The following is a 19,801-nucleotide window of genomic DNA, read 5'->3' as shown; positions in this document are numbered from 1 at the left end:
AGCACAAAGCAACAAACTGTATCAGTTCAGGACAGAGAGTTAGGATGAGTCCTGTATCCAAATGAAACAAGAAGGGAAATCTGATTTAGAATGTTACTGGCCAATTGGAATTTAGTCGGGTAAAATATCAGAACAAAAGGGAAATTGACCTCAAAGTTTTTGGAGAATTATTGGGATTATGTTCAGTTGGCTCATAACACAGCTCTGCAAATATGAGCAAAAATCCAAGTGAATTTTCACTGCAACCAGGATGCTTCCAGGAAGGCGTCATCTGACTCTGTCCCTCTCCTAATGCCCACCTCTGCCAAAACCCCCACTTACCTGGATTGCAGCTGGATTTCTGCCCCAGCATTTGTTCTGTGGCTATGATCTCTTGATGTTTTTTGCGCGAACTTGGTGGAATCTCTGACCTAGTACCTAGGGAAGTACTAGTGGTGCTTTTTGCCTAGCAACCATAGTATATTGGGTGCCAGCCAACAGGCTAAACGAACTCTCCCCCAGAACATTTGCTGCAGAGAATTTACTTAATTTAAAACTCAGTTTAATTATCTGCAGAGACTGTTTCTGCTTAACTCAAAGCTTCTGATTTTTCTCTCCTCTCCTGTCTTATATTCTAGCGTCTGGTAGTGAAGCCGGATCAGCTGATAAAACGGCGTGGGAAGCTTGGATTAGTTGGAGTTAATCTTGACCTGGGTCAGGTGAAGGCTTGGCTCAAACTACGTCTGGGAAAAGAAACTACGGTAGGTATGGAGCGTATTGGCCAAGGTTCTGATGGCAGATGTAGCAGTGAAGAGCTGAAATGTCACTTGTATTGCTCTGACCCTTTCATACTATAAACCTGATCTTTAGTGGGCTTTGTATGTTAGTTTCTGTATGCCAGTCCTCCCTCTTGCATATGCCAGTGTAAGGCAGTAATAATCGTTTAAGTGATGCTGATGTAAAACCAAGAGAAAGGAGAATCCGACCTGTGTGTATCTACTGTTGGCAATTAAGCACCATTTGGAACCCTCCTGATGGCACAGTTCAGTCGACTTACTACCCATTATTTATATCCAGTGACTAAGCTTATTGTGAAGCGCTGACAGTAGAAAAATGTGGTGAATTCCCACTGAATTCTCTTATAATTCTAAATATCTGTCCCCACTTAGGAGCCAGAAAACAGTACCTCGAAGAGCCAGCACTGCCTCTAGTGGGAGTGACTTTCATTTTACTGGTGCCCAGAGTAGCTGTAACAAGACTGGACTAAAAGCAAAGTCCTCGCATCACCCCTTCATTGTTGCCAGCCAGTGTATTAGTCACTGTTGGCTGACATTGGAGTTTTATATCAGTCCTCGTTTTAACTGGATGCTGTCTTGAAACTTTTATTCTCCTGGGAACACTCTGACAATGATAAAGACACCTGTTATCTCAGCCTCTGCATCTCAGGAGCTGATGGGAGTCATGCTTTCTGGGGGTAACCAAGGCCTTGTCGTTCCTGTGACTGATATGCAGCTGGCTCTATCACTGAGATGCGCTGCAGGGACTGCAAAGCCACTGCTGAAGGACATTGTGAAATGGGGCAGGCAGCTGCATCCGGGTGGGGCTGCCCCTTGAGAAACAAGGGGTGTTGACATAACTGCTGAGGATAATGCAATGGCCATGTCTGAGTGGGCTCAGTATGGGGGCATGGGCTCATGACCCAGTATTTGTGTCTCACCCATTTTGCTAAATGTGTTGAGCCTTTAAAGGCATAAAAAATCATTCAGGGTAAAAAACGATTAAATCAGACAAGGCATTTTGTTATCCATAAAACAGACCTTTTGGAGACCTGATTATTCTATCTTCATATACATTCCTCCCCCTACGCCCTCCAAATTAATGTTCAGGGCTTGTGAAAGTGGGGGATGATAACACTAGTTAGATTGAGGCAGATTAGGCTGGTTTTAACCGTGGGTTTTGCAAGCTGCCTTACATAGCTCTGCTGATGACCCTTACTCCTGTCCTGCAGCCCACTGCATCCCAGTCTTGGAGATCTTGTGAGCAGAGGCTGATCACTTCAAATTGTGCACTGGTTTGGGGATCTGGACAACTGTCTAATAGTAAAGAACCAACAAACTCATTTTACATGATGACTTAAGATGGCATTTGAAACCAGGTTTCCATGTGTATGAAGTTAAAATAGTAACCAGATGTTCCTTCTAGATCTCCTATCCCTTTCCATGATCACTAATATTTATAACCCATAGTGTGAGCCTAGAGGACAGGTCTCTCTCCCTCCACAGCCTGTGTTTGGGGAATGGTTCCTCCCAAGCCTGCTTTTCTGGGCGCACGTGGGTGTTGATCTCCTGGGTGTTGACTGCATTCTGCCTTATTTGAACCCAGCCTGTGAACTGCTGCTTTGGTGGGGCAAATGGATTGTGGCCTGTGTTGATGGCCTGTCATTTTTGCCATTCATCTGAGGATAAAGCCATTCTGGTGCCTTCATGTGCCCTAGCTGATGTAAGCTGTCAGCCGAAGGCAAAGAGGACAAAAACTGACTATTCATCTGACAATAACCCTTCAAAAAAGAAGCCATTAACAATGTCTAAAGAGAAAATTTGGGTCCTCCTGCCCCACGCTGGACATAACACTGTGGAATGTGTTTTAGTTACTGAAGGGTTAATGGGGGGACAGTACATGCATCTTGTGTAGCATTTAGTACTGAACTGAGTGGTGCCCTTTGGAAATACTGTGCTTCTGGGATGTGAAGTGGCAAACTACTATACATTGCAGTTTGAGTGAGACCAGCAGTCGCCGTTGGAAAAGGGGAAAGCAGACTTTGTAGGCGATGTCAGTACAATGTCCTAGATTGCCAGCTTTCTGGAGAACGCAGACCATGGAGATGTGGGAGCCACTGAGCTCTGAGAAGGCTCCCTGAAGCTTCCTTTGAGCGTTGAAATGCTACAGACTAGCCCAGTGGTCTTCACAGCCGCAATAGTACACGCTGCCATGCTAAAGCATGGAGATCTTGGTTTCAGGGATACACATTCCAACCAATAGAGGTTGTTGGGAATCGATTTGCATCAGAGCAGCGTTAAAGACATCCTGGAGTGTGTTTCTGCCATGTCTTAGCTGTGGATACTGTATGACACTTTAATGGTGTCTCTCTCTCCTATCAACAGATCGCTAAAGCGACAGGTATCCTTAAGAACTTCCTGATCGAGCCCTTCGTCCCTCACAAGCAGGTTGGTATTCCAATTAAAACACAAAAGTGCTCCAAAATAATCTTGTTTGGCCCAGACTGACTGCTCTTAGAGGTGGCAAAAGCAGGCACCTGAGTGGATGTCCTAAAGGTGATGATGCTGATGCATGTTGTCACTGAGAAATAGAGAGCTTTAGAATCTTTGCACAGAGACAGTGATTTACAGCTGCACTGGTTGGTTTGTTTTCCTCCCCACTAGGAGGAAATCCTGCTGCAGCAAACATCACATGGGCACAGGCAATAAATTGTTCCTCCAATCTGTTGGCTGTCAGGCAGGAAGAAGAGAGTGCTGAAGTGAGACAATTTACGTGACATTGAGAGAGATGTAGCTACCACATAATCTTCCCCTGACTTAGTCTGTGGTGTTGGTTGTATGCTACTTTCAACATCTGAAACTGAAGTTCCCTCATTTTGCCCAACTGCGGATTGTGCTGGCACCTTAACAGGCATCTGAAGCCTGTACTTCCGTTGTTGAAAATGGGAGCAGATTGCAGCTGACCAAGGAAACTTTAGGGACTGGGATATGATGTGCCCAGTGAAAGCTGTTGGGATCAAACTGGAGCATCATGTGCTAGGACCTGAAGTCTCCACAGGTGGCCCCTCCAAGCACAGCCGTATAATAGTGTATAGAATTCCCTGCGATGTATTAAGGACATGTCTGATGGACACCAACTATTCCTTGGTTGGATTATTCAGTGAGTTAACTTGGGGACCCCTGGAAATTTAGCTAAGCAGTGCCATTGCTGGGTATGACTTACTGGCTAATATTCATCCCTCTGATCTGTGCCACAGGAAGAAGAGTTCTATGTGTGCATTTATGCTGCCCGCGAGGGGGACTATGTGCTCTTCCACCATCAAGGGGGTGTGGACGTGGGAGATGTTGACGCCAAAGCTCAGAAGCTCTTGGTGAGGGTGGACGAAAAGCTCAGTGAATCCGATGTGAAAAAACATCTCTTGGTGCACGCACTGGAGGAGGAGAAAGAGTAAGCAGGGATATAATTCTACATCCTATATGCCCCCAGTCCCAGAGTTCAATATGCCAACTCTCCTTCCCCAGAGCTCTTGTGTTTCAGTGGAGGAGTTGATCCTCATTTTTCTCCCTGAAGGTCCCTCTCTTTATAGCTTATGAGTATGGGCAGGAATGTGCACTGCATCCCAAACAATCTAAATTCCTTGGGGTTGTCTGTGTTTCCTGTTGAGCTGCAAAAGGCATATTTTACCATTCAGCCTTCAGCCCAAGGACAACCCTTTTCCCCCATCGTTCTTTATGCAAGGGCAGGACAATTCCTGGAGTCTGATTGCTGTGTCTTGCAGGGCTTGTAAAACTACTTGAATCCAGTGGCTGACTATGGAAAGGTATGATTCCTTGTCCTGGTTCAGCTACTTGAGATTTTATAGCCTCTCTTGATATCCATAAGCTTATTTCAGATTGATCTTCAGATTTGAAAACTAACTATTAAGCATCTAGTTAAAGAAGATGCAGGTAACTAATCTCGTTATTCATTATTTGGAAACACAATAATTGCTGAAGGCCTTCTTTTGAGATGCACCTCATCAGGCTCTTAGATCCACTCTTGTTCACTCCTAATGACATTAAACCAGATGGAAACATCAGATGACAGTCTTGAGATAACATTTTCTCTGCAGGTTTGTGGTGGTTTTTTTTTTTTTTTTTTAGTGGGGGGTTTAAGTTGAGTCATCCAGGTCCTGAACTCTGTCATCACCCAGACATCTTCCCATGAGAATGAAATAAATTGATAGGTAGTAGCTTCTCCACAGACAAAGATGATAAAGGAACTGGGACAGGCTCTTCTATATCAGTTGTGTCTACCTGCTCTAATGAATTTATGTATTTTAATTTTTGTGCAGTGTCCTGGCTAGCTTCATATCTGGCCTTTTCAACCTTTACGAAGACTTGTATTTCACATACCTGGAGATAAATCCACTAGGTAACTCTGATGTTTTGGGGAGAGGGTTTGTTATAGAAGTGGATGGGTGAGATTCTGTGGCCTGCATTGTGCAGGAGGTCAGACTAGATGATCATAATGGTCCCTTCTGACCTTAAAGTCTATGAGTCTAATCACTGCAGGGTTGCTTTGTTTGTTTAACAGTGATATTTTGTTCATCCTTCCACATTATATACAGGTCAAAGTAATATCTAAGCAAAAGTGATCCAAAAATGTCATAGGTTTTGTATGACTAGTTAATTATATACCTCTGAAATAGACTGTAAACTGCATGTGTTAATTTCTAGCAGTATAATTGTCTGAGGCAAATAAAAAGTTTCGTTGGGTGAATCTTGGGTAAAGTTGAGGCCCTGCACAGGAGGGAATCAGGTCATTTTCAGAAGATGTCTCTAGTGATGTAATTGGCCTGGTTTGGTTATAGAATACTCTGAATGGCTTAAAGAAAACAATGGAAAGATCCCTGCATGGTAATTTTCGTGCAAGCAGACTGCGGTTTTCATACAGGTTTTTTAAATTCTCTGTTGTAGATTTTGGTGTACTAATGTGTGTTCCTAATGGGTAACTTGCACCTATCGGTGACAAAGTGGTCTATATGTATCAAACAGACACTCTGAATTTTGTGGAGTCCATTTGCCGTGGATAGTGGAATTAGACCCTCCCCCCACCAAAAAAAAAGGGGGGGGGACTTAGTGGGTATAGACCCTGAATGGCTCTCTATATAGAGGTGACCTTCACCAGAATTCAGTAATATAAAGATAAAACCAAACAGGCCACCAGTCCTAATATAGAAAGCATCACAAAATATCCAGTTATTGGGGATTGTTAATCCATGCATAAGGATGTACAAGCAAAAGACTAACTCTGGTGAATCTCTTAATACAGTCGTGACTAAAGATGGCGTCTATGTTCTGGATTTGGCTGCAAAGATTGACGCTACAGCTGACTACATCTGCAAAGTGAAATGGGGGGATGTAGAGTTCCCCCCTCCCTTTGGCAGAGAGGCTTATCCAGAGGCAAGTAAAGAATCCACCGTTGCACAGTTAACGAGCAATCATTCTCCATATACATAGGTCAAAGTGTGCATGACACAGATGGGGCTTTCCTTTCTTATACAGCCCTGGCACCATAGTTCATGTTGCTGAGAAAGCTGACCTGGTAAGCACTAGGTGTGGACCATAGCTTATGGTAGTTCTTACATTGTTATTCACGTAATACCAGTAACAGTACTCCTTGCTGTAGCCATTTTTCATCACTACATGGATCTTCCTTGGGCTCTTCTCTTCTCTCTCATTTAGAATTTTTATCTTCCTTATTAACTGGAGGATCAAATTTAACTGTATTGAATTAAATGGCAGGTATGCTACTGTGTGTGGTGGGGTTTTCATGTGTTTTAATATTGTGCAAGTGTTGTCTGTGTTGAAAGGGCAGCCCCTACCATATTGGCTAACCATAGCTGATTACTGTGCCATATCATGCTTATGGTGCTTCTAGAGTCAATGGTCACTCAGCATTTCTGTTTATCTCTCACGCACACACACAATCTCTCAGGAGTTACAACTCATGTAAAATCTCTGTCTGGGCTGAAGTCTGATGTGTTGATCCTGGAAGAGAATTTTCCTTTATCAGACTTTGAAATAAAATATTACATATGAAACCAGTTGCTGGTCTGCAAAGTCAAGAACAAGAAAAAATTGGGTAGGATTTTTAAAGCACCTTAAGAATACAAATTTCACTGGAAGTCAACAGAACTTGTGCTCCAAAGTTGCTTAGGCACTTCTAAAAATCCCACCCCATATATAGGGGCTTCCAGCAGCATCCGAGATTGATGGGTGTGATGCACACTCACTAATTATGCAAAAACTTTTCAGATGCTTGGCCTGGCACTTCTGGAAGACCTGTCTGTTGTTCAGACCATTCCCTTTTAATAATCCTAACGATGCTTAAATTGGGAAAGATTTTTTTGTAATATGGCCAAGAAATCCATTTAGATATTTCCCCTGCCATGTAGCTTGCTGGGTGCCAACACTTAATTCAATTTGCTCTTTAATGGATTCGTTTAATTTCAGCCTTTCTGAATCATCCCCCTGCAACTCACTCTGAAGGTTATTACATCTCTATTCTCATTGAGAATGTTAATGAGCTCCCATTACAGTGCTTAGTGTGCCTGCCTGCTGTGATGGGAGCTTTCAAAATTGAGCATGGGCAGCAAAGTAAAATTCCCATCTTGAAGTGATAGAACAAATACAGACAGAAATTTAAATTGCAGTGCAGCCCAGTCAAATTATAACTGGCTCTGCATGATTCTCCCAAAGGCTCTTTACCTACACATGGGCGGTCTTAACTCCTACTTGGTAAGGAGGAACGTACTGTCCGGTAACCAGATGACAGTGGAGATGGTTGGGGCTGACAGTTTTCACAGGCAGTAATTTTAATTTGTTTCACATTGGTCAGTGGTGAGATCTATTACCCTCTGATGTCCCTCCAAGGGAAGTGGTGTAAGTCTCATCTGCAGGGACATTTTAAAACTGGACTGGACAAGGCCCAGGAGAATAGCCCTGCCCTGCCTCTGCGGGGATGGGGTTAGATGAGACTGAGTAGCTCTCTTCCACTTCTGATTTCTAGGCTTCTGGCTAGAAATACAAATAGATGGGGTGTTGCCAAAGTAGGTTACTAACTGTCGCCTGGTGTCCAACAATAAGAATTAAAAGGCACTAGGACATATGTGGTGGGCCTGACTTTCAGAAGTTCTGAGCACCCACAATTTCAGTTTAAGTCAAGGTGAGCTGCAGGGGCTCGGCACCTCTGAAAATCAGGCCCAGTTTCCCTAACCCAGCCTGCTCCACAAGGAGAGTGCAGTCACCTTCCAAAACGTTTGTGCTTGTCTGTCTGCAGGAAGCCTATATCGCTGATCTAGACGCAAAGAGCGGAGCCAGCTTGAAACTGACTCTTCTCAACCCCAAGGGGAGGATTTGGACCATGGTGGCTGGAGGAGGGGCATCTGTGGTCTACAGGTACCAAGCACATTTCTATAAGGGGCTGAGGACTCTAACCCCAGAGAGCTGCCAGTGGAAAATAACTGACGCAGCTTTAGGAAAAGGGAGTTTTCCTAGTGCAGCAGCTCCCAAGCCATGTGTGCTTGAGAGTAGGGGTGGCTAAAAAACAAGAATTCTGTTTCATGGAAAATGTTGGGTTTTATAACCAAGGCCTGTCTCATTTTTTTTCACAAAAATGTTTGAGACACACTTCGGAGTAGTCAATAGCCCTGTAGTTAGGGCACTAATTTTGAGAAGTGGGAGACCCATACTCAAGTGTCCAGTCTGCCTGAGTGAGATGAGGGAATTAAAGCTGGGTCTCCCAAATCACAAGTGAGTGCCTAACCCCGTGCTATTGGCTATTCTGGGGCAGGTCCGTCTCTTTCTTCTCTTATTTTGATCAGAAATTTCATCATGGAACTGAGAAACCTTCCTGACAAAAACTTAGTTGAAACTGATGCATTTCATCATAACCGAAACTTTTAGTGGAATTAACATTTTCCAATAGAAAAAAGTTCTGTTGAAAAACTCCTGACCAGCTGTATTTGGGTCCTGTTTAGAACCAGGACCAGCTGCCATGAGGCAATATGTTTGTGTCCTTGTTACAGTACTGAATACAATTATGGGAAGTGGGTAAACCTATAAAGCGGGCTTTAAGCAGTGCTCTCAGGAGAGGAATCCAAGCCCAACTTAAAGGACTCCCCCCTAGCACCTTCCTGTGGCCTTCTTCAAAACCTCTCTTCCCATTTCCAGTTTGAAGAATGCAGTCTTGGCTGAGGCAGTCTCCAGCACGCTCCCAGACTTCGCTGAGGAGCATCCAGCACCTCTCAGGCTCTGCTAGGGCTTTTCTGACCTCTGCCTGGTTGTGAAGTAGATTTTCTCTGCCTTTTGGAAGGGAAGAAGCTAGTTGAATGTTATGTTTAAAGCATCAGAGGGGTAGCCGTGTTAGTCTGGATCTGTAAAAGCGGCAAAGAATCCTGTGGCACCTTATAGACTAACAGACATTTTGGAGCATGAGCTTTCATGGGTGAATACCCACTTCGTCGGATGCATGTAGTGGAAATTTCCAGGGGCAGGTATAAATATGCAAGCAAGAATCAGGCTAGAGATAGCAAGGTTAGTTCAGTCAGGGAGGATGAGGCCCTCTTCTAGCAGTTGAGGTGTGAACACCAGGGGAGGAGAAACTGGTTTTGTAGTTGGCAAGTCATTCAGTCTTTGTTTAATCCTGAGCTGATGGTGTCAAATTTGCAGATGAACTGAAGCTCAGCAGTTTCTCTTTAGAGTCTGGCCGTGGAGTCTTTTTTTTGCTGCAGGATGGCTACCTTTAAATCTGCTATTGTGTGTCCAGGGAGACTGAAGTGTTCTACAGGTTTTTGTATATTGCCATTCCTAATATCTGATTTGAGTTCATTTATGCTTTTACTTAGGGACTGTCCAGTTTGGCTGATGTACATAGCAGAGGGGCATTGCTGGCATATGATGGCGTATATTACATTGGTGGACGTGCAGGGGAATGAGCCGATGATGGTGTGGCTGATCTGTTTAGGTCCTGTGATGGTGTCGCTAGTGTAGATATGTGGGCAGAGTTGGCATCAAGGTTTGTTGCATGGAGTGGTTCCTGAGTTAGAGTTACTATGGTCCAGTGTGTAGTTGCTGGTGAAAATATGCTTCAGGTTAATGGGTTGTCTGTGGGCTAGGACTGGCATGCCTCCCAAGGCCTGTGAAAGTGAGGGATCGTTGTCCAGGATGGGTTGTAGATCCCTGATGATGCGTTGGAGAGGTTTTAGCTGGGGACTGTATGTGATGGTCAGTGGAGTTCTGTTTGGTTTCTTTCTTGGGCTTGTCTTGCAGTAGGAGGCTTCTGGGTACACGTCTGGCCCCTAGTGATCTGTTTCTTTATTTCCTTGTGCGGGTATTTTAGTTTTGAGAATGCTTGATGAAGATTTTGTAGGTGTTGGTCTCTGTCTGAGGGGTTGGAGTAGATGCGGTTGTTTCTCAGTGCTTGGCTGTTGACAATGGATTGTGTGGTGTGTCCGGGATGGAAACCAGAGGCAGGAAGGTAGGCATAAGCAGTCAGTGGGTTTTCGGTATAGGGTGGTCGTAACACGTGACCGTCACTTATTTGTACCATGGTGTCTAGGAAGTGGAACTCCCATGTAGATTGGTCCAGGCTGAGGTTGATGGTGGGTTGGAAGCTGTTGAAATTGTTGTGGAATTTTTCCAGGGTTTCCTTCCAGTGGGTCCAGATGATGAAGATGTCATCAATGTAGCGTAGGTAGAGAAGGAGTGTGAGTGGATGAGAGCTGAGGAAGCACTGTTCCAGGTCAGCCATAAAAATGTTGACATATTGTGGGGCCATGCCTGTGCCCATAGCGGTGCCACTGGTCTGGTGGTATATATTGTCATCAAATTTGAAATAGTTGTGTGTGAGGATAAAGGCACATAGCTCAGCAACCGGTTGTGCTGTGGCATCATCAGGGATACTGTTCCTGACAGCTTGTATTCCATTTGTGTGTGGGATGTTTGTGTAGAAAGCCTCTACATCCATGATGGCTAGGATGGTGTTTTCTGGAAGGTCACCAATGCATTGTAGTTTTCTCAGGAAATCAGTGGTGTCACGGAGATAGCTGGGAGTGCCAGTGGTATAGGGTCTGAGTAGAGATGTTTAAAGCAGTGACTCCCTCGTAGTGGTCATTGGTTTATTTTGTTTTGTCTGGTCTTCTGTCCCACAGCCTTGTATCTCAAAGGCCTTCCCCTCACCTCTGGGAAATGTATTTGGGATTAATCATGTGGAAAGCATCTTTGTTTTCAGGAAATACTCTGGCCACTCAAACTCCTTCTGACCACCACCTCTATGCCTGCTTCCTCCACCAGAGTGTTCGTGAAGTTTTTCTAGGGCTTGTGAAGTGCCTTCGAAGAATATTTAGCATTTCCAAGTGATCTTTTGTGTCTTCCTTACAGTGACACCATTTGTGACCTGGGGGGTGTAAATGAACTGGCAAACTATGGGGAATACTCTGGAGCCCCTAGTGAGCAGCAGACATACGACTATGCAAAGACCATTCTCTCCCTCATGACTCGGGAGAAGCACCCAGAGGGTAAGAAAGCGCATCTGGGATTTAGACTCTAGAGATTACAGTCAGATCTGTTACAGGAACTCTTCCAGAGCAGTCGAAGGAGATCAGCTATCCACTTGTAGCAGCAAAAACACTGAATGGATTTGAGCTGCTATCATGTTTGGATGTCTGAACAGCTTACTGAGGTACGGCATAGCCTCCCAAAGCAAGCAGTAGAAGCTCCAGAACGTGGAATGTTCAAAACGGTGGACAGTGTCTTATTGTGGCCTGTTAGGATGGATGATTGGCACCTAATGGGTCTCCTCCCGTGAAAGTTAGAGATGACAAAAGCCAATATCTTTGGAATGGTAAATGACACAAGTGTGGACCCTCCAGCTCTTATCAGAAAACTTTTTGCTTTGCTATTGCAGGCACAAATCCCGCTTCTTATCAAACATCTCCCAGAGTCTGGCTAGCCGTTCTGTACAGAGCTGTGGCTAGCATCCAGAACTGAGAGAGCCTTTGACTGTCTCTGCTGCCTCCTAAGCAGTTTAACACTTAAGAGTGTGTCATGCCAGTGTTCTAACAGCTGTTCATTATTCTCCTCTTTTTCCCAAAGGCAAAATCCTGATAATTGGAGGCAGCATTGCTAACTTCACCAACGTGGCAGCCACCTTTAAGGTAGCCTATGATTCTGAAACACAAGGAAATGTATCCTGTTGGGTATCATCAACACACATCCCATACTCCCAACTGGTCTCCTTTTTGGCAGTCTCAGCAGAGAGGCTAAGGGCTGAGTGAATTTCCCTCTGTTCCACAGACACTGTCTATCTCGACCGGGGTTGGAATATGTGTTGGAGGGAGGCTGCATGATGTGATTCTTGCGCTGCTTATGCAGTACTATTTCCAAGAGTATTTAAGTCACTCAGCAGAGTGAAGGAAAGGCAGCACAAAGGACCCAGGTGTGATACCTAGTCTCTCGCTCCCTGGGCTGGCAGGGGTTCAGGATTAATGCTCTGCACCACAGCACATTAGACCCTAGTTCAATCCCCAGTCTTATGCCCCAGCATGGACAGGATTGACAGGGCACCACAGAAACAAGCCACTTGGGAAGGTGTTCAAGAGTGTCCCCTTCTGGCCAGTTATGGAGAGTGTCTGATGGGCTCTGATCCAATACAACCGTGAACGTGGTTTTCAAAGAGTATAAAGCAGGAGGAGGTGTTCTGAATTCCAAGAGGGATGTGGAAGGCAGGAGAGAGAGGACCTCTCTCCACTAACAGAGACCCATATGTTCTGTTTTAGGGTATTGTGAGAGCCATTAAGGATTACCAGGGCCCTTTGCAAGAGCATGGTGTGAGGATCTTTGTACGGAGAGGAGGCCCTAACTACCAGGAAGGATTGCGCGTCATGGGTGAAGTGGGTAAGGAAACTCAACCAACCACTTAAGCTTCATTTGCTTTGTTGTTGTCGTTTTTCTTGTTGCTCTTTCTTCAAACCTTGACATGCGGCCTCGTTGGAGAATCACTTGGGTCTTTTCCCCAAGCCTGACTGGGTTTTGTGTATGCTTGTTTGCAGGAAAAACCACCGGGATCCCGATCCATGTCTTTGGGACAGAGACCCACATGACAGCCATTGTAGGCATGGCACTCGGTCAGCGACCTATCCCTAATCAGCCTCCTGCAGCAGCCCACACTGCCAACTTCCTCCTCAATGCCAGCGGTAGCTGTTCTGTGAGTCTTCCAGCCACAGGGATCTTCTTTGTTTTGCTCTGTGTGAAGAAACCTTTCTTAGAAAACAGTGAGACGAATAATAACAGCAGGGTTCTAATCCCCCAGAGTCCAATGGACGCTTCTTGCAGGGGACTTTCCTCTATGGACTGGTCAGGTTTAATGCCATAAGACTTTCAGGGCTGGCTGTCCCCTTGCTGTTGCTCTCCTAGGCCATATCCAGGATGTGCTTGAAACGCTTTTGGCTACAACTTATTGCAATCTGTGCAGCACGATCTGGCCAACACCAAAAGTATATCTCTTCCCAGGGAAATCCTGGCAGCAGCAATCATGATTAAATTCATGTTCAGCTAACTCATATATCATTCCTTTAAGCACAGGGGGTTGGTTCTCTCTTAATAGAGGAAATGTGTTGGTTACAACGTCTTCTCTTGGACTGAGGTGCTTTTTGTCTTTCAGCCCTGAGAACATTGCCAGGGAAGCTTAATACACAGTAAAAATATTCTGCAATGCTCAGTAAACTGGAGTAAGCTGTCTCACTGTACATCCATGCTCTGACTTTATTTTATGGTTTAAATCCACTATTAAAAGAATTACAGATATCTATGTGAAAAGTGACATTATGTGCAATATGAACCTTTTTGCTTGCCATAATGTAGGATATGATCCAAAGCCCACTTTAAGTCAATGGAAAAACTCCCAGTGACTTCACTGGGCTTTAGATGAGGTTCCTACCAATACAAACTGACCCCATTTCATATCTGGCGTCACTACCCTGACCCTTTTTTGCAAGCCTCTAGTACAACCCAATAAAAACTACTACCTAAAAATGTGGCATTACCTCTTGGGAAACAGTCTAACCCAGACTTCCAGATGTGTGGGGTTTTAACAGCCCATGGAGTCCTGGCATTAGAACAAGGTTTGTGCCTGTTTCCACCCATCTGGCCAATCTTGCAGTGAATCCTCCTAATACCAAACTCACTTCTGCAGCAAATCAGCAATGTCTCAAACACAGGAATGTGATTTTTCAGCACCAAAAATCACCAGCTCCAGTGGGTCGTCTTGCAGCAAGGGTGAATCCACCACTTAGAAACACAGCCCCTTACTAAGGAGGAGGGGGAGTGTGACATCTGAAACATTTGTCTCCAAAATTAATTGTCTTCCATTTTCTTTGGAGGATACACACTGCCAACATCAGTTGCTAGCCCTCAAGAAGTAGTTCATCAGGAAGCCCCATTCTGCAGTGTCGTCTTTTGCTGACCCTGCTCCTGGGTTCTCTTTCAGACACCAGCACCAAGCAGAACCGCCTCTTTTTCTGAGTGCAAACCTGATGGGATTGCTCCAGCCAAGAAAGCGAAGCCCATGACACCTCTTGGTAAGCCCGGGGTTCTGATGGACCGTTAACAGCCCTGCTTTCTCACCCTCCCCCACCCTTCTCTGGCTGCCAGTTGTTGCAGAAGTGAGTCCCAGTGCCTACCCTTCCCCTCCATCACTTTCTAGCCTGGCATAGGGTGGGACAGTCTTCACTACCCATATTTGTGGATAATGAGCAAGAATCTTGCTGTAAGTTGGATGTAGCTGTTTTTTAATAGTTGTCACTTGGAGTCCCACTAGATTATAAAAGATGAGTCAGAGTTGTCTTTTGACTCAGGATGTGTCTTCCAGGGGAAAAAGCTAAAGTTGAGAAATCCAGCTTTCTCAGCTCATGTTAACACGGGTGTAGCCAAGAGGTATAATAATCTCCAGGTTGGTTGGGGTTGGGTTTTGGTTTTGTTTTTCTGGTTTTGGACGTGCTCTGATATGTGGCCTCCAACAGCTAACTAAGTACCTTGACAGACATTCCCTGCATGTGGATCTTCCCAGACTAATGCTATTTTAGTGTTTGTTGAAAACCTTGCTAGTGCAATAGAGATCATGGCCTACCTCTTGAAAAACATAATGAAACCCCATGATATCAGATTCATTATTTCTTAATTCAGATAGCTGGGAAATCTCTCTGGCTTGACACTGTCGTTTTGGATGTACTTGTGAGAAACTTCTGCAGAGAAGGAAGCTGATGGCAGAATTGGAGGTAGGGAGAGGTGTTTGTGGAAGACAGTCAGTCAGATTCTTGGTTTTCTTCCTCCAAGTTGAAGGAGATGCTGACCTTGTTATGTATGTGCAGAAAAGTGAATGATTTTGGTGAGACTAAGTCCTGTTCCTAGTAGGCCAGATCACAAGAGCCAGGACTGCTATCATAGTTATTACTAGCTGGAAATTCTGTTGACAGTCTTAGCAAAGAGGTTGACAATTGAATGGATTGTGGAGTGTGTTACGTGTCATACAATGCCGAGGACTGTGCTGCTTGAGCCTGAAATATATCCACATTGGGCTCAGCAAAAATTCTTGGGTGGTGAAATTACAAGTTTGATATCCAGTTATCTGGAAGGCAGATGTTTTGACTTCAGTTCTTTGGACCTGCTTGGTTGCATTGGTATAATGTCTTACAGTATTGGGGCAACCTAGCCATTTTTTGTTAATATGCTTATTTTCCCCTGTATTTTTAAAACACTCCATCTATTGTGCCCTCTTGCTTTTCAGAGGTGGTTGTTCATGAAAAAACTCTGTGGGGCAGGGAGGGCACAATCTAACCAACTCACCAGGCACCCTGATGGGCTGTCAGGGCTGACAACAGCCAGAGTTCTTTGTTCCATCAGTTGTGTCATATTGTTGCATTGGTGATTCTCTCTTTAACAGATTCAGCCCCAGCTTCAAGACCTGTGCAAGGTAGGACCCGTGTGACTAGCTGAATGTGTCTCGCCTTGCTGACAGCTGACTTTTTTCCCCCTCCCCCTCCTTGCCCCACGCTCCCATTTTCTCTCTACAAAAGTTTGCAGTGTTGTCTGGTTCCGCTCCTCTTCCCCTCCCCTCCCTCATGCAGCATATGTAGCACAGCACCATTCTAACTTTTCAGCTGTTTTTGAAATGCAGATCTGACACTCATTTGTTCCGTGGGCAGTCGTCTTATGGGGTAGGGAGCAGAGTGGGGACACATTTCAGGCCAAAAGAAGAGAGCCCATTAGAGGGAAGATTTGAATGAATGATTAGTTGCCTGGTTTAACTCAGGCACACTGCAAAAGGTTTGATTTTCTTAAAAACCCAGATATTATTAGGAAGATTTTGATGTTTATTTTACTGAGAATCAGGTACTAGTGTGTTTTTTAAACACATTTTATTTGTATGCTTAAATGGGTGCATAGTAATGCAAATACCATCTGTCTGTGTTTTGTGATTCATGCAAAGCGCAGAAGAAAGTCTTTGGATCAACCCCAAGTTGTGGTGGCTTCACATTTAAGCATGGGCTTAGTTCCTACTGAAGTCGTGGGACTCGAGCATGTTTCGAAGCCCTTTGCTGAATGAGGATGGGCTGCTTGGTCAGGGCCTAACCGAAGTTTGAAATGATTGCCCTAATAAGGCACCGGGGCCTAGCTCCACTGTCTCATGGCAGTGACAGCAAAGACTGCGGAGTTCTAATTCTGGCTCTGTTGCTGACTCGTTGTGTGGCCTCAACTAAGTCACACTAGCTCTCTGGGCCTCTGTCCCTGTTTGATAAATGGGGGTAATGACGCCTCCTCGAGTATCCTGGAGAAGTATAAAGACACAAATGCTAAGGATTTTTTTTTATTTGATGTTTTCAGGCGAGAATTATTTTGAGATGTGAGCTAAGAGCAACTAGTCTGAATTAGCAGTCCATATACTCACGGGGATGGGAAAAATTGTGAATTTAAGAAAAGGAGCAGGGTGGTGTCTTATAATGCAGGTAAATAGCATTAAGGATTCTGTCAGGTGCTGCAGCTGAGGAAGAATCTTTAGACTCTTAGTTTGGAGGTAGTTGAGGAACCCAAAATGTCACTTTTAGCAATCAGTGTAAATGCACTTTAAGCAAAGAGCCCATCCTCACTAGCTACAGAGCTGCCTTTTCAGTGAGTTTGGTCTCAGAAGCGGGCTTCTGTGGTACCTTTACATTCCTGGGGCAGTCAATCACCTGCTGGATTCTCATCTCCAAAGAGAACTGAAACCACAGGCTGAGTTTTGTGAAGCTCCTTTTACTTTCTTTGTTCCTTGTTTTGTGTTTTTTCTCCCCATTTCCTGCTCTCCCACTTGGAAAACTCAATCAATGGGAAGTCAAGCCCCTGTGGCCCTACTTGGTCACAGGGCACATGCAAAATATGGCTGTCAGAATGATGCATTTGAGCTCTCTTCAGCTCCGTAGAATAAATCTATACATCCAGTTTGCGGGGAAGACTAGTATATTTGGGGGGATGGGAGAAGGAAGCAGTTTTCCCTCCTCCCTCATCCCCTGTTTGTGAAACTGACATGTGGCTATTATATTGAAAACTCTTGGAAAGACCGCTTCAGCTGCAGTTTCATCTTTCTCTTAGATGAGGTGTCTGCTACTTCCTGCAATGCAGCCAGTGGGTTTGGAGTGGGGAAGTCACTGAATGTATCAAGTACTGCATTACAGCTTTTTGGCACAGATTTATAAGTGGGGGGGTGGTGTGTTTTTTCTTCATATAGGTAAAGCCACAACCCTGTTCAGCTGTCACACCAAAGCTATCGTTTGGGGGATGCAGACACGAGCTGTGCAGGGCATGCTGGACTTTGATTATATCTGCTCCAGGGATGAGCCTTCGGTCACTGCCATGGTTTATCCATTCACGTAAGTGTCCTGTATCCACCATGTAGTTTTCCTGACTTCCCTTATCTCCCTTCTCAGATCTGTCCACTGGCTTTCTCCCCTTCAAGCTCCCTTTTATTTCTCAAGTCTCTGCCCACTTACATCCCATCCTATATCTACGATACGACATTCTCCTACACTCCGACCTGTCACCTGAGCTGTTCTCCCGACTGCTTCCTTGACACTCCTGACTATACACCGTCTCTGTGAAATGGCTTGGAACAACCCCACGGCTCATGTTTGCCAGGTCCCATCTCTCTCTCTCTTTCTTTCAAATAATTCCCAAAAGTATAATGGCCACACAACACTGGAATGTAGGAATTATCACACTGTATATGAGACTACTGGTCCATGTAGCCTAGGAGCCTGTCTCTGAGTGTGGCTATTTGTCTCCTTTACATTTTCTTTGGGCAGGGAGAGTGCAGTTCCTTTAGCCTGACATCATGAACACTTAGTGCCTTATTTATTATTTTCTTTTTTAATCCCTTGACCTTAGTGTTGAATCCAGCATCTACAATTTGTTTAAAATTTCCTGGGATCCTTCAGCCTACTTCACTAGTCAAACTGAAAGTGCCAGACATTGCCTTGGTCATTTCGCATCTTGTATAGCTTAAACTCCCTGGACCAGAGACTCTTCCAGCTATATTTGTACACTACCTGGCACAGTGGAGTCCCAATCCTCACTGGGACTTTTGGATGTAATCATGATATTTAATTCTGCAGAGTTTGTTTAATCTCTGTCAATTGCGCTTCATCTGCCTGGCTCCCTGTAGGATGTGGCTTTTCTGGTGCATGGTGCCGACATGCTGCCTAAGCTGCTGAGTCATCCTACGGAATTGCATCTAGGAGAGGCTTTCTCCCTGAGGGAGGGAGGGAGGGAGATGTGAAGGAAACTCTTCACTGAACAGGGTGGGTGGCAAGGAGGAGAATGAGAGAGTGGCTGTTGATCTGTTTGTCTGAGGCCTTGGCTACACTCACACTTTACAGCGCTGCAACTGGGGTGTGAAAAAACACCCCCCTGGGCGCTGCAAGATACAGCGCTGTAAAGTGTCAGTGTAATCAGGGCAGCAGCGCTGGGAGCGCGGCTCCCAGCGCTGCACGCTACACCCGTAAGGGATGTGGTTTACATGCAGCGCTGGGAGAGCTCTCTCCCAGCGCTGCTGCTCTGACTACACTCACACTTCAAAGCGCTGCCGCGGCAGCGCTCCCGCAGCGCTGCCGGGGCAGCGCTTTGAAATTCCAGATGTAGCCATACCCTGAGAAATTTAGACAGTGGCTCCCTTAAGGGTTGTTACTTGTTTGCTGCTGGATTATTTGTGTTTGTTTTTTTTTCTTTTCTATGAATCTCAAATATGAGGATTAAGTATCACTGTCCTTCAGTGAATTCCTCCTCTGCCCCTTGTCAATCAAACACTCCACAGTGTCAGTTTTAGACTTTGATCATGAGGATTGATTGCATCTCTGGAATCCCTTCTGGGTGAGAAGCACTTTGCACACTCTAAATGCGGGCAGAGCTTCACTTTCTGCTGAAATGCAGCCACTTGGGACTTTGCTGCCATGTTGTTGCTTCCTCATAACAGCTGCCAAGTTTAAGACCAGAAATAAAGATGTATCCTGCTCTTAACTGAGTCAGCAGGGGGAATTTAGGTTGGCAAAATGTAATGGCTAGAGGTGGAATTTGGCCAGGACGCTCAGGATCTTTAACACCCAAGCATGATCAGAACCACTCGGTTCAGCAATCTGATTCCAACTGCACAATCTCTCTTGACTTCAGAGAATGACATCTGTGAATGAAGCTTTTACTAGGGTGCATCTCCTTGATGTGTCTGGGTAAAATCCCCCTTTAATGAAATGGAAATTCAGCTGACCCTCACTCTGCCACTGTGTTCCTCAGGCATGAGGATGTCGGTGCCATGTGCTCTCTTCCAATTCCCTAGTCCTTCTGACTTGTATTTGTTAAATAGCCATTAACCCATCATTTCTAAATGTTTTATTTATTGTTTCTTTAATTTGCTTTGTCTATCCAGCTACTGGCAGAACTGAGATCCTGTTTGTTAACTTCGCTGTAGAGCTTATCATTGC

The 19,801-nt window shown here is 45.0% G+C and overlaps 1 protein-coding gene across 8 annotated transcripts in view; it reads left to right on the top strand.

The window, feature by feature from the left end:
* The window catches only part of ACLY (ATP citrate lyase), a 47,172-nt gene that overhangs the window by 16,849 nt on the left and 10,522 nt on the right, over positions 1-19,801 (top strand). For 6 of the 8 annotated variants that reach the window (XM_050934555.1, XM_050934559.1, XM_050934557.1 and 3 more), the window contains 13 exons: positions 618-740; positions 3,141-3,203; positions 4,013-4,203; positions 5,090-5,169; positions 6,070-6,200; positions 8,080-8,198; positions 11,181-11,317; positions 11,895-11,956; positions 12,578-12,695; positions 12,851-13,005; positions 14,287-14,377; positions 15,739-15,768; positions 17,560-17,701. In XM_050934555.1, the coding sequence (XP_050790512.1) occupies positions 618-740; positions 3,141-3,203; positions 4,013-4,203; positions 5,090-5,169; positions 6,070-6,200; positions 8,080-8,198; positions 11,181-11,317; positions 11,895-11,956; positions 12,578-12,695; positions 12,851-13,005; positions 14,287-14,377; positions 15,739-15,768; positions 17,560-17,701 (1,442 nt within the window). Of the gene's footprint in view, positions 1-617; positions 741-3,140; positions 3,204-4,012; positions 4,204-5,089; positions 5,170-6,069; positions 6,205-8,079; positions 8,199-11,180; positions 11,318-11,894; positions 11,957-12,577; positions 12,696-12,850; positions 13,006-14,286; positions 14,378-15,738; positions 15,769-17,559; positions 17,702-19,801 lie in introns of all 8 variants that reach the window. The other 2 variants (XM_050934554.1, XM_050934561.1) reach the window with 2 other exon arrangements.

The sequence above is a fragment of the Gopherus flavomarginatus genome, chromosome 25, assembly GCF_025201925.1.
Source record: "Gopherus flavomarginatus isolate rGopFla2 chromosome 25, rGopFla2.mat.asm, whole genome shotgun sequence".
Classification (NCBI taxonomy): Eukaryota; Metazoa; Chordata; order Testudines; family Testudinidae; genus Gopherus; species Gopherus flavomarginatus.
Note: the sequence above shows the minus strand (reverse complement) of the source record. Positions and strands in the feature narration are given on the sequence as shown.